Source organism: Acomys russatus, chromosome 26 (genome assembly GCF_903995435.1).
Source record: "Acomys russatus chromosome 26, mAcoRus1.1, whole genome shotgun sequence".
Lineage (NCBI taxonomy): Eukaryota > Metazoa > Chordata > Mammalia > Rodentia > Muridae > Acomys > Acomys russatus.
The window spans coordinates 35,397,996-35,410,826 of record NC_067162.1 but is presented as its reverse complement, the minus strand read 5'-3'; the positions used below and the strand labels follow the sequence as shown (position 1 = coordinate 35,410,826).

At 41.3% G+C, this 12,831-nt stretch overlaps 1 protein-coding gene across 1 annotated transcript in view; it reads right to left on the bottom strand.

Moving 5' to 3' along the window:
* Cog4 (component of oligomeric golgi complex 4) overlaps nucleotides 1-12,831 on the bottom strand; it is a 40,196-nt gene that overhangs the window by 24,640 nt on the left and 2,725 nt on the right. Inside the window, exons 2-8 of the mRNA XM_051169043.1 lie at nucleotides 12,013-12,095; nucleotides 11,777-11,891; nucleotides 10,478-10,652; nucleotides 8,345-8,538; nucleotides 5,158-5,263; nucleotides 4,502-4,659; nucleotides 2,837-2,895 (exon numbers count right to left, since the gene is read on the bottom strand). Of these exons, the coding sequence (XP_051025000.1) occupies nucleotides 2,837-2,895; nucleotides 4,502-4,659; nucleotides 5,158-5,263; nucleotides 8,345-8,538; nucleotides 10,478-10,652; nucleotides 11,777-11,891; nucleotides 12,013-12,095 (890 nt within the window). The remainder of the gene's footprint in view (nucleotides 1-2,836; nucleotides 2,896-4,501; nucleotides 4,660-5,157; nucleotides 5,264-8,344; nucleotides 8,539-10,477; nucleotides 10,653-11,776; nucleotides 11,892-12,012; nucleotides 12,096-12,831) is intronic.

Here is a 12,831-nt window from a genome sequence, read left to right as displayed (position 1 = left end):
CTGGGGGGGGGGGGACCCAAAAAACAAACAAAAAACTAGCTATCTAGCCAAAATGCCAGTAGTGTAGAGGTTAAGCATACTTTGAAGTGGCTTAGTATCTGTTAGGTCCTTATATGCCTAGCATACAATAAACATTATACATGTGTTAGCTATCATTACTATGCTGGTTAGTTTTCCGTCAGCTTGACACAAGCTATGGTCTTCTGGGAAGAATGAACCTCAAATGAGAAAATGCTTTTGAAGGTTGGCCTATAGGCAAGTCCGTGAGGTATTTTTTTGATTAATGACTAATGTGGGATGGCCCAAAACCCTCAGCACCAGTGTTATCTTTGCGATGTGGTCCTGGGATGTATAGAAAAATTAGCAAGCCATGAAGAACATGTCAGTAAATAGCACTCCATAGTCTTTGCTACAGTTCCTGCCTGCTTGAGTTTTGTGTTGGCTTTCCTCAACGATGGGCTTTGATTGGAACATGTAAGCCAAATAACCGTCTACTCCAAGTTGCTTGTGGTCACTGGTGTTTATCACAGCAACAGAAAGCACAGTAGGACAATTATTATTGATCAGATAGCCTATAAGTGCCATAAGAAAGGAGTTATATATGGTTTTGGTCACCTTACTATTGTAGGAGGCAATATCTGGTACATAATATGTATATAGTGAAATTTTTCTTTTTATTTAATTTTTAAAATGAAAAACTTTAAAAATGAGCCAGGCGTGGTGGTGCACGCCTTTAATCCCAGCACTTGGGAGGCAGAGGCAGGTGGATCACTGAGTTCGAGACCAGCCTGGTTTACAAAGTGAGTCCAGGATACCCAAGGCTACATAGAGACCCTATCTTGAAAAACAAACGAACAAACAAAAAAAGAAAAGAAAAGAAAAACCAAAACACTTTAAAAATGTTTCTTTTGTTTTATTTTACATGTTTGTTTGTTTTTTGGTTTTTCGAGATAGGGTCTCTCTGTGTAGCCTTGGCTGTCCTGGACTCACTTTGTTGACTAGGCTGGCCTTGAACTCACAGAGATTTGCCTGCCTCTGCCTCCCAAGTGCTGGGATTAAAGGTGTGCGCCACAGCGCCCGGCCTTGTTTTATTTTACATGAATGGATGTTTTATGCACATGTGTATCTGTCCAACAAGATCAAGTAGTGCCTGTAGAGGCTAGAGTCCCTGGACCTGGTTACAGATGGCTGTAAGCTGCCATATGGAAGAATAGCTAGTGCTCTTCACTGCTGAGCCGTCTCTCTAGGCCTCTGATTTATGAAAAAAAAAAAAAGTATTATGTGTGTATTTATGTCTCTGTGTAGTTATGTGCATACATGTGAGTGTGGATGCCCAGAGATTTCAGAGATGTTGGATCTGCTGGAGCTGGAATTACAGGTGATTGTGAGCCATTCCATCTAGATCCTGGAAACCAAACTTGGATCCTCTGGAAGAACAGTAGATGATCTTAACCACTGGGCCATCTCTCTAGGCTCTAATTTTGTTTTTCAAATAGAGTCTCATGCAGTACCGGCTAGCCTTGAATTCACTATGTAGCTGATTATGACCCTGAACTCCTGCCTCTACCTTCTAGGGTGCTAGTTTTGTTTGTTTGTTTGTTTGTTTGAAACCAGAGCATTTATTTTATGACTGATTGAAATCCTCAAGATGAACAACAGCTGGCCTCTCGGGTTTAGGTGTTGTTCCTTCACAGAACTCATGTCTGAATCTGCAGTAGACAATCTTTAGGTCCCTCATCTGCCCAGTCCTGGTGGTGTTTTGTCTCTTAGCCTTGGCGTTGCAGCTATACTTTTACTTGCACTTGGCAGGGTAGCCACATTTGCCACAGGCCGACTCTGAAGGTGGTATTCCTTTGAGCCACAGCGGCGGCACAGTGTGTGCTTTCCAGAAGATGATGTTCCTTTTGTCACCTTCCTTTTGCTGCCATGACTGGAAGAGCAGGCACTAGTATTATAGGCATGAAGCATGGTGCCTGTTTTGGTTTTTTGTTTTGTTTTGTTTTTTAGACAGTGTTTCTCTGTTGTAACAGCCTTGACTGTCTTGGACCTGTTTTGTAGACCAGGCTGGCCTCGAACCCACAAAGATCCACCTGCCTCTGCCTCCCAAGTGCTGGGATTAAAGGTGGCTCATGCCTGTTTTTATGTGGTGCTGGGTTTTGCTGTGCATACCAGGTTAGTACTCTTACTGAGATATCCTTAGCCAGCGATCTATTATTCCTTATTAACTATATGTATTATATAGAGCTATCTTTTAAAAGTTTTTTTTTTAATTTAAGATTTATTTATTTATTATTTATACAGTATTCTGCGGGCATGTGTGCCTGCACTCCAGAAGAGGGCACCAGACCTCATTATAGATGGTTGTGAGCGACCATGTGGTTGTTGGGAATTGAACTTTGAAAAAACCTCTGAGCCATCTCTCCAGTCCTAGAAATATTTTTTTTACAATATCTTCTATTATGAGAAACTGAATTGGAAATTGGTGGCTCATGCCTGTAATCTTAGCACTTGGAGGACTGAGGCAGGTGGATTGCTATGAGTCTGAGACTAACTTGAGTAGTCAACAACTTACCTCTACAATATTTTTACAAAAATCACTCTGGGTAAGGTGGCACAGGTCTTTAATCCTAGTACTTGGGAGGCAGAGGCCGGTGGATCAGATTCTGTAAGTTCAAGGCTGACTGGATCTACATAGAGAGTTCAAGGACAGCACATAGAAAGATCTGTCTCAACAAACCAAAAACAAAATCAAAGCATAAAACCACATTTTAATACATCAGTCTCTAAATTAGATATAACTAATAATTGAAACTCTTACAGGTTGAAAGGTTATTACCTTGGTTCAATTTTTTCTGTCGCAGAATTTCTCATCAAGTTACTCTGGACAAGTCGGAACTGAAAAACACCATAGAAATCAGAACAGTATTCTTGCCTCCCATTGGCCATTCCAGCCTACAATGCTAAGCTTCATGTTGCTAACTAGGGTTGCTTTTCTTTCAAGCCAGAGGTGGACTTTCTAGCCAAAGACTTGTTTTTAATTTAGGTACTGTTGCTCATTTCTATTACTACACTTACTTAAGTTTTCATTAGTATAAGGATAGTTTGCCTGCATGTAAGTATGTGCAGCATGTATGCACTGATTGTGGAGGCCAGAAAGTGCCTTGTTCAAATCTTCTAGAACCACAGTCACAGACGGTTGTTAGCTGCCATACAAGTGCTGGGAATCAACCTTAGGTCCTCTAGAAGAGAAGCAAGTGCTCTTAACTGCTAAGCCATCTCTCCAGCCTTTGTTATTACATTTAAAAGTAATGGTGGAGCCAGGCATGGTGGTGCACACCTGTAATCCCAGCACTGGAGGCAGAGACAGGAGGATCTCTGTGAGTTCGAGGCCAGCCTGGTCTGCAAAGCGAGTCCAGGACAGCCAAGGCTGCACAGAGAAACCCTGTCTTGAAAAAATGCCCAACTCCCCTGCCCCAAGGGAAAAAAAAGTAACGACAGGGGCTAGAGAGATGGTTTAGTGGTTTAAGAACACTTGTTGCTCTCGCAGAGGCCTGGGATTTTGGTTTCAGAACCCATGTGGTGGCTAACGACCACCTGTAATTCCAATTTCAAGGGCTCTGGTGCCTTTTTCTGGCCTTAATGAGCACTAGGCACGCACATGCTGCACATACATACACATAGTCAAAACACTGATACAGAGAAAATAAAAAACAATAAATAAGTCTTAAAAAGATAAAAGTAATATTAATGACATTCTCATGCATTACTGTTGGTCTCCTAGTCTGAGGCTTTTCTTACAGATGAACCAATCTGTGTGGTCTTTTGAGACAGTGACTCACAATGTAACTCAGGCTGGCCTCAAAATAATGGTGACCCGGCTGCTTCATCCTCCCAACTGCTGGGATGACAGCTAGGTACCACCAAGCCCAGCTGGCATTCCTATGTCTGTGTGCTACTTTTATTTGTAGTGCTTACAAGGATGGAAAAATAGTTCTCAGAAAGGAAGCCATAAGGAACTATGGTGAAATTCAAAACAAATTGTTAACATTTGACCTTCAATATCATCCCCAGAGGGCACGGTTGTACATTCAATGTTGTGTTAAAGCAGCAATAGGCAAAATGTAGACCAATATACCTTCAGCATCTGTCCTTCTTCTTTAGGCACTTTCTTCCTTTCCTTCTTTCTTTTTTTAAAAATTTATTTACCTTTATTTTAAGTGTATTGGTGTTTTGCCTGCGTGCATGTTTACATGAGTGTCAAATCTTGAACTTACAGACACTCGTGAGCTGCTATGTGGGCTAGGATTTGAACCTGGGTCCTCTGGAAGAGCAGTCAGTGTCCTTAACCGCTGAGCCATCTCTCCAGGTCCCCCTAGGCAATTTCTTTCTTTCTTCATTCATTTATTCATTCATTCACTTCTTTATCTTCATTTCTCCTAGTTTCCTCTAGTGATGCCCTGACTAAAGCTGCTTTTAGACTGCAGGCGGTTCCCCTGCTCACCTGCTGGTGGTAGTCCCTCTGCTTGATGAACTTGTTTACCACTGTCTCCACCTGTCTGTCACACTCTACTTGAAGATGTTTGATCAAGGTATAGAGTCTCCCTGGTCCATAATAAGTCTCCACTATGGGTTGGTGGGTTTCCACAATTCGGGCAATCCCTAGAAGAAAGTGAGAGTTGGACTCTACGTATTTTTCCCGTAAAATAAGTTCCTTTCCCCATCAAAGGTCTAGGTCTAACTCAATCCCTTTCAGCTACCTCATTATTTGAAATGGTCAGTTCTAGTTCATGCTAGATGTTGCTATGGAAATTTATTAACTATAAACAGGGATGTATACTACCAGGCACTTGAGGGAGAAGTCATAGTGTCTTCTCTAGCAGGATCTTTAGAGTAGATCACCTTCCTTGTAGCAAATTATTTTAGGTTAAGTATATTTTAGCGTTTGGGTCTTGAGGACTAGGAAGGTTAAAAATACTGGAGAGACTTTATAATCATGCTAATCAGTTACTAATTTGGAGATAGATTATCCAATAAATCAACACATAGGAAACTACAGGATTGGCTTAAGCACACCTGAGTAGAGGGAGGGGAAAGGCTAGAATGCAGATCTTAGAAGAAAATGTCTGCAGTCTCCCTGGTGTAGAGAAAGAGGCTCACCTTCAAACAGGAGAGTGAGATTATCTGCAAAGATGACTGCAGCCCTTCGGTCACTCATGTCTGATCCCAGCACCAAGAGCAGATTCTCCTCAGCTTTACTGGCTACCTGAAAGCAGAAATACTCACACATATTTCTCAGACCAAAGACTTCTGGCGACCTTTCCTTCCACCAAATTTTCCTTGGTGGTTGAAGGTTGGAGGCAGCACTAACGAAAATCTCTTATGGGTGCACAAGTAGGACAAGGAACCTGAGTATGTGATAACTCTTTTTTCTTTATTGAGACTGGGTCTCACTATGTATCCCTCACTGGTGGCCTGGAACTTACTTGCTATGTAGATCAGGCTTGCCTACAAGACACAGAGATCCGCCTATCTCTGCTTATTTACTCCTAAGATTAAAGCTCTGTGCTCAGCAAAATATTAATCGAAATAATCTTTTAATCTCCTTGAAAATATGGACTACCATTAACTAAAAGAAGAAAACACTCTTAATTCTAATAATGATCTTAAAGTATAACTTGATAGATGTACAAACAAATGTTACAGAGCAGCGGTTCTCAACCTGTGGGTTGCAACCTGTTTGGCAAGCCTCCATCTCCAAAATATTTATGTTTTGATTCACAGCAGTAGAAAAATTAGTTATGAAGTAGCAACAACAACAACAACAACAACAAATATATCTATTTATTGGTTTTTCAATATAGGGCTTCCCTGTGTAGCCTTAGCTGTCCTGGACTCACTTTTGCAGACCAGGCTGCCCTCAAACTCACAGAGATCTGCCTGTCTCTGCCTCCCAATTGCTGGGATTACAGGCATGTGCCACCATGCCTGGCTAACAAAAATATCTTTATGGTTGGGGGCGACCACAACATGAGGAACTATACTAAAGGGTTGCTGCATCAGGAAGGCTGAGAACACTGCAACAGGGAAATAAGCTAGTCTATATGGAACGGTGTCATTTTCCTAATGGCAGAGTGGTCTCTATTATAAGAGAATTCTGGGTGTATAAAGAATGCACTGATAAGACTGTTAAAATGACCAACAACTCTGCACATTTGTTTGCTCTGCTCCTGTCCATCTTTGAGAATTAACTTGTTTGTTTTTTTAAAGTCTCCTTATTTACTATGTAGCACAGGCTAACCTTGACTTCGCCACTCTCATTCCTCCCTCCCAAGTGCTCGCGCCATCACCATCAACTGAGAATTAACTTCTTTTTTAATCTTTGTGTGTAGTGAATTAGGTAGCTCCATGCCTCAGTGAATGTGGAGGTGAGAGGACAACTTTGTAGGGTCAGTTCTCTTTTCACCTTGGCTTCTGGGGATCAAATTCAGGGTGGTAGGCTTGAACTCAAGTGTCTTTGTCTCTTCAACAGATCTTAAATGAAGACAGCCCATATGCTATACTTGGGAGCTGGGGCAGAAGGATCAGAGTTCAAGGCCAGCTTGGTCTACATATTAAGCCACCCCGGGTTACATATCAATATTCTGTCTCAAAAACAGACAACATCGGAAAGCAGTTCCTGAGCAACAGCTTAAAAGAGCGATTCAACTTATCAGAAGTTGTATTTTAATCTTCCTGTATTTTCACCTGGTCTTTTGAAAATCAATGTGTATCAGCAGATGTCCAGGCCATGTCTGGGAAAGAGCAGGCCATAAAGAAAATGTGGTGAACGGATGTATGTATCTATTTCTTCGAGATTATAGTAAAAGCAAAATCACACTAGGAAAAAGAAGGATCCATGAAAACAATTTGTTAATCCCTGCCAGAGGACTGCACTGCGATCTGAAAGCCAGCATGGGGTACCCAACAAATTCTCATTGAACTAGGGTCGCAGCACAACTCTTCCTCAAAGGACCAAACCAGACTTGTCAGCCTGGCCTGATGTTGATAGCCATAAGCCCAGCAACTTGTAAAGCTGAAGTGGGAAAATCTCAAGTTTAAGGCTTGTGTGAGTTAGAGTGAGGCTGGTGAGGGCTGGGGACACAGCTCAGTGATAGAGTGACTGCACAGATGCATGAAATCCTAGGCTCTCCTCTAGTACTGTACATGAAGAATTTAAAAACAAACTTCATTTTCCCAATGTCTTACTCTGTAGGCAAAGAACCACATCATCACACTAGGAAGTAATTACTGCCTGTGGCGGCTGTTCTTGGTTGTCAATTTGACTACATCTGGAATGAACTACAATCCAGAAATGGAGGGCACACTTGTGAGATTTTCTGCTTGGTGTGAAGTGGATGAATCCACTTCTAGTCTGGACTTTTGAGGTAGGAAGACACACATCTTTGATCTGGGATCTTGTTTGTTTGCTTGTTTGTTTTTTGAGACAAGGTTTCTCTGTAGCCTTGGTTCTCACTTTGTAGACAAGGCTGGTCTTGAACTCAGAGATCTGCCTGCCTCTGCCTCCCAGAATGCTGGGATACAGGCATCTGCTGCCATGGCCAACTTCAATATGAATCCTAAGGCAGGAAGACAGCCTTTAATCTGAGCTATACCTTCTGCTGGAAGTCTTTTATTTATTTATTTTATTTTTTTTGTTTTTTTGAGACAAGGTTTCTCTGTGTAGCCTTGACTGTCCTAGAATCACATTGTAGACCAGGCTGGCCTCGAACTCTCAGCGACCTGCCTGTCTCTGCCTCCCAAGTGCAAAGATTAAGGGCGTGTGGCACCACAGCCCGGCTTCTGCTGGAAGTCTTTTTTTTAATCTCTTTTCGGTTTATTTATTATGTATACAGTGCACATCAGATCATATTATAGATGGTTGTGAGCCACCATGCGGTTGCTGGGAATTGCACTCAGGACCTCTGGAAAAGCAGTCGGTGCTCTTAACCGCTGAGCCATCTCTCCAGCCCCCTGCTGGAAGTCTTAATATGGTCATATAAGAAAGAAGCTTTTGCTCTTTGCCTGCTTGCCCTTGCCTTGTTAGCACATCCATTCCTTCACTGGCAGTGGAGCCTACTTATTTGGGACTCTAGCATCTACAAAAGACCAGCTAGACACTCAGGCTTGTGGGACTGCACAACTACAAGATGCTCAGGCTTTCTGTTCATAGCTAGCATTGCTGGATTAGTTGGACCACAGCCTATAAGTCATTACAATAAATCCCTCATAAATATATGCATATATAGAGATTTATTCCATTAACTTCTGTCACTCTAGAGAATCCTGACTAATACACTGCTCATACCTGTTTGCAAAGATATTCTGAGAACTTGCTTAGTCCACTCTCATGTAAACCCAGCAGTGGGAAGATCTTGAAGAATCGCTCCACCTGGGGCAAATCACCTTCTTTGGTAGCAATAGCAAACTTCTCTGCTACTATGGCTTTAAGACGCTGTTCAGCTTCCTGCAGTAATTTCAGGTTGGCATCAATCATGCTTCCTGCTCAATGGAGAGAAAATGAAAATCAATGTACAGGATGGTGCTATGTCAGGCCCATGTCACTTTGTGTACCACTATTCACTTGGCAAATATATTTAAATATCTACTGTATACATGATACTCAGCAATGTGGATGACTGAAAGATGCATCCACCATGATTGTTCTGTCATGGAAAGTTATAATCAGGTAAAAGATAAAAGTCTGGGTCCTAATACACATAATACAATTCAATTTATGGTAAGAGTCATAAGAAAAGTGCCTAAAAGTTATATTTCTGGCTGAAATAATTAAAAAGACTTCCTAGAGAAGTTATGTGTCATCTCTTCAAGCTGGACAGGACTTTGGTAGCTGAGCAGGAGAGACGCACATTCCAGGAAAAGGAACTGTAATAAGCAAAGTGACAGAAGCAGAAGTATGATGAGTATTTGAAAAATACTGCAAGTAGTCTATGTCCAAGCTTAAATAAGAGCTTAAGAACCACTTGTGCAGGGCTGGAGAGATGGCTCAGAGGTTAAGAGCACTGTCTGATCTTCCAGAGGTCCTGGGTTCAATTCCCAGCAACCACATGGTGGCTCATAACCATCAATGATGAGATCTGGTGCCCTTTTCTGGTGTGTAGTCACACATGCAGGCAGAATACTGTATAAAAAAAAAAATAAGTAAATCTTAAAAAAAAAAAAAAAAAGAAAGAAAGAAAGAAACACTTGCGTAAAAGTAACTTTTAGGGGCTGGAAAGATAGCTCAGTGGTTAAGAACACTGTCTGCTCTTCCAAAGGTCCTGAATTCAATTCCCAGCAACCACATGGTGCCTCACAACCATCTATAATGAGATCTGGTGCCCTCTTCTGCCTGGAAGTCACACATGCAGGCAGAACATTGTATGCATAATAAATCTTTTTTTTTTTTAAAGTAACTTTTATTCTTCTGTTTCAATTGTCTGGGAGGCTTACTGCCTCCTTCTGTTAACCTAGGCCTAGACCTGGAAGCTTCTAGCTTCTGTATAATTTAATCTAGGCCTAGAATATTTTAGCCTCTGAGATTTACTGTTGAATAAGCTCACTCTTGTTCTTTCTGAGCTCTGGGCTGGCTGGTTCAACTCAGCTATTCTACCTCAAACTGTTCTCCCAGCTGACTTAATTAATCTGGCTTCTCTCTTGGCCTGGAATTTCTCTGCTTGGCATCAAACTAAGTCAGCAATCTGCTCTAATCTCCTGGCTTATTTTCTGGCCTGTTCCCTCTTCGCCTGAGTTCTCTCTCTGTAACCCATCTCTCTATTACTGTCCTGGTAAAAACTGCCTCCTCTCTCTGAAAAACTGCCTCTTAATAAGCTTCCTTTTTTCTCTCTTCTCATGAGAGTTGGGCGTATCCTAGTCTATCAAATGTTCTCTAATTCATCACCTTTTCTACCACTCAGTTAGACATCAGTTTCAAACATGGATGCTTCCTTCTACAAACTAAATTTACTTTTGTTTGGGATTAAAGGTATGTACCACCATGCTTGGACCTAAGCTTTTCTTTACCTGAAAATTGCTCTATACCAAGCCTTGAATTCAGATCTGTTTGCCTCTGTCTCCTGGATTAAAGGCGTGTTTGTATTCCAGCCAAATCACACAGACCTAGAAGATCTTTGGATGTGAGCTCTTGCCATTGGGATCACATAGACCCAGAAGGTCTTTGGATGTGATCTCTTGCCAGAACAGCCATGTTCTGAATTAACATTCTTACACACTTGCACAATGAATGAAGGACTTGTGACTATTCTATAGAGATGGCATGAGTCAATCACAGAAAGTCCAGAATATCAGGCAAATAAATTGTGCTGGTACTACAGACTTGAGCCACAGTAGCTGGAAACACATACTTTTCTTAATTGAGTTTGCTCAGTTTAGATCATGGATGCTTATAACTAAACCAGAACCAACAGTCTGGGATACTGACCTTCTTTGCCTTGTCGGCTGAGCTCAATGACTGACTTGTCCAGGCACAAGTAACGATGAATGTGGGCTGCAGCCTGCTCATAATCTTCATTCCTCAAAGCAGTCTGAACTCCATCCATGCAGAACTTCAGGTCCAAGATGTCATCAGCTCTCTGAATGGCCTGGTAGAGGCGGTTCTGCAAAAATTCTTTGTGCTTAAAACAATGTCCTGTTCTCTCACAATGCTCTTCAGAAAGTACTGATTTAGGAATAGAACCTAGCTGTCAGTGATTTTCAGCTGTAACTGGCAAATTAAAAAACACTACCATAACCACTTATAAAACTGTTATGGATGATATCAAGACACTAACAGATACCATGATTTAATTAGTGTGGTTAATTCATCTTAATAGAAGCATCAATGGGAACAATCCCTATTTATTTTGATAACTTCATAACTGAATCAAGATGTATGTGATACCTGGGAACATAAATTGCTGAGCTGGAGTCTAAACTAGGGCTGCAATGCATACTAGACAAGCACTCTCTCTATCCAGCTCCTTCCCTAGAGCCTTTTTGACATTGCTTGATTTTCAGATGTTAAACCAGCTTTGCATTTCTAGGACAAATCCTAATATATATAATAGATATATATAATATATATGTTATATATATATCCTAACATACACACACAGACACACACACACAGTTGGATTTCCTTTTAGTATTTGAGATTTTTATTTTTATTTTTATTTTTTTTAAGATTTATTTATTTATGTATACAGTGTTCTGCCTGCATTTAACACCTGCAGGCCAGAAGAGGGCACCAGATTTCATTGTAGATGCTTGTGAGCCACCATGTGGTTGCTGGGAATTGAATTTAGGACCTTTAGAAGAGTAGGCAGTGCTTTTTTTTTCTTTTTTTCTTTTTGTAGGCAGTGCTCTTAACCTCTGAGCCATCTCTCCAGCCAGAATTTTTATTTTTATATGTGTAAAAGCTACTGGTCTGGAGTTTTCATGTGGTATCTTTGTCAGGTTCTGGTATTTTGTATTGCTTTTTACTGGATGGTTCTTTTTGTTTGTTTGTTTGTTGTTGTTTTTCGAGACAGGGTCTCTCTGTGTAGCCTTGCTTGTCCTGGACTCACTTTGTGGACCAGGCTGGCCTCGAACTCACAGTGATCCGCCTGCCTCTGCCTCCTGAGTGCTGGGACTAAAGGCGTGCGTCACCTCGCCCAGCTACTGGGTGGTTCTTATCTAGTCTCTAATGTAACCTCTTCTCTCCCTTCTATGAGCTCAAGCATCAAATGCTCAGTGGGATTACCTTGGCCAGGTCAAGCTGCCGGACTTTGCTGGACACATTTTCAGCTAGGTTGCAGGTGAAGGTGATCATTCCGGCCAGCTGCTTCGCATCTCCCTCAATCAACTGTAGGTTGGGACTAAAGACAGACATCATCAGGGCACACTTACCCACAGAGATAGAGAACAGGAGCAAGAGGGGGAAATTAGGCCACCATGGCCTGCTTGGAATGTACAATTCTTGCTGCCATACATACTTACCCCATCCTGTGGAGAGTGACCATTTTACTTTCAATGGTGTTTTGTTGTTCCAAAAGAGCATCCAGCTCTTTCTCTACCACTTTCTGAAACACAGACAAACACACCTTATCATCAGAATGGATATAAGAAAATTTCTTTTTAAGTTACTGGGGATTAAACGTATAACCTCATATATGCTAAGCAAGTGTTCAAATATTAAACTCTATCTTTAGCCCTAGGTAGAAGGAACTTTAAGAGTTCTCTAACTTAAGCCGAATGTAGTGGCATACATCTTTAATGCCGGCACTGGGAGAAAGGCAGCTGGATCTCTGTGAGTTCAAAGCCAGCCTTGTATACATATTCAGGACAGCCAATACTACATAGAGAGATCCTGTCTCAAAACAACAACAAGCAAATGCAAAACAAAGTTACCTAGCTCAACCTAGCTAAAAGGTGAATCACATTTAAATAGTTTTTCCTTCCATTATAGTCCCTTTGGACTTCAACACTGCTTTGCTTTGTTCTGTTGGACTAAATAATTGGCTATGTCATCTTATGTTTGTTTTGATGTAAGATCTTCTGTAATCCAGGGTGGTCTATCACTTGCTTGAAATACAGGGTGACCTTGAATTCTTGTTCTTTTCTTACTTCCCAAGGACCGGGATTATAGGCATGTGCCCACTACATATTTCATTTAGTATATCTTATTCCATCTGGCAGATGAATAATACAATGGGAACAAATATTTATTCAATACTATTTGTAGAGTGTTTCAAATAGACTCTAAAACTTAGTGGCTAATTTAGATATGTGGTGATGTTGCCTTGTTATCTCAGCACC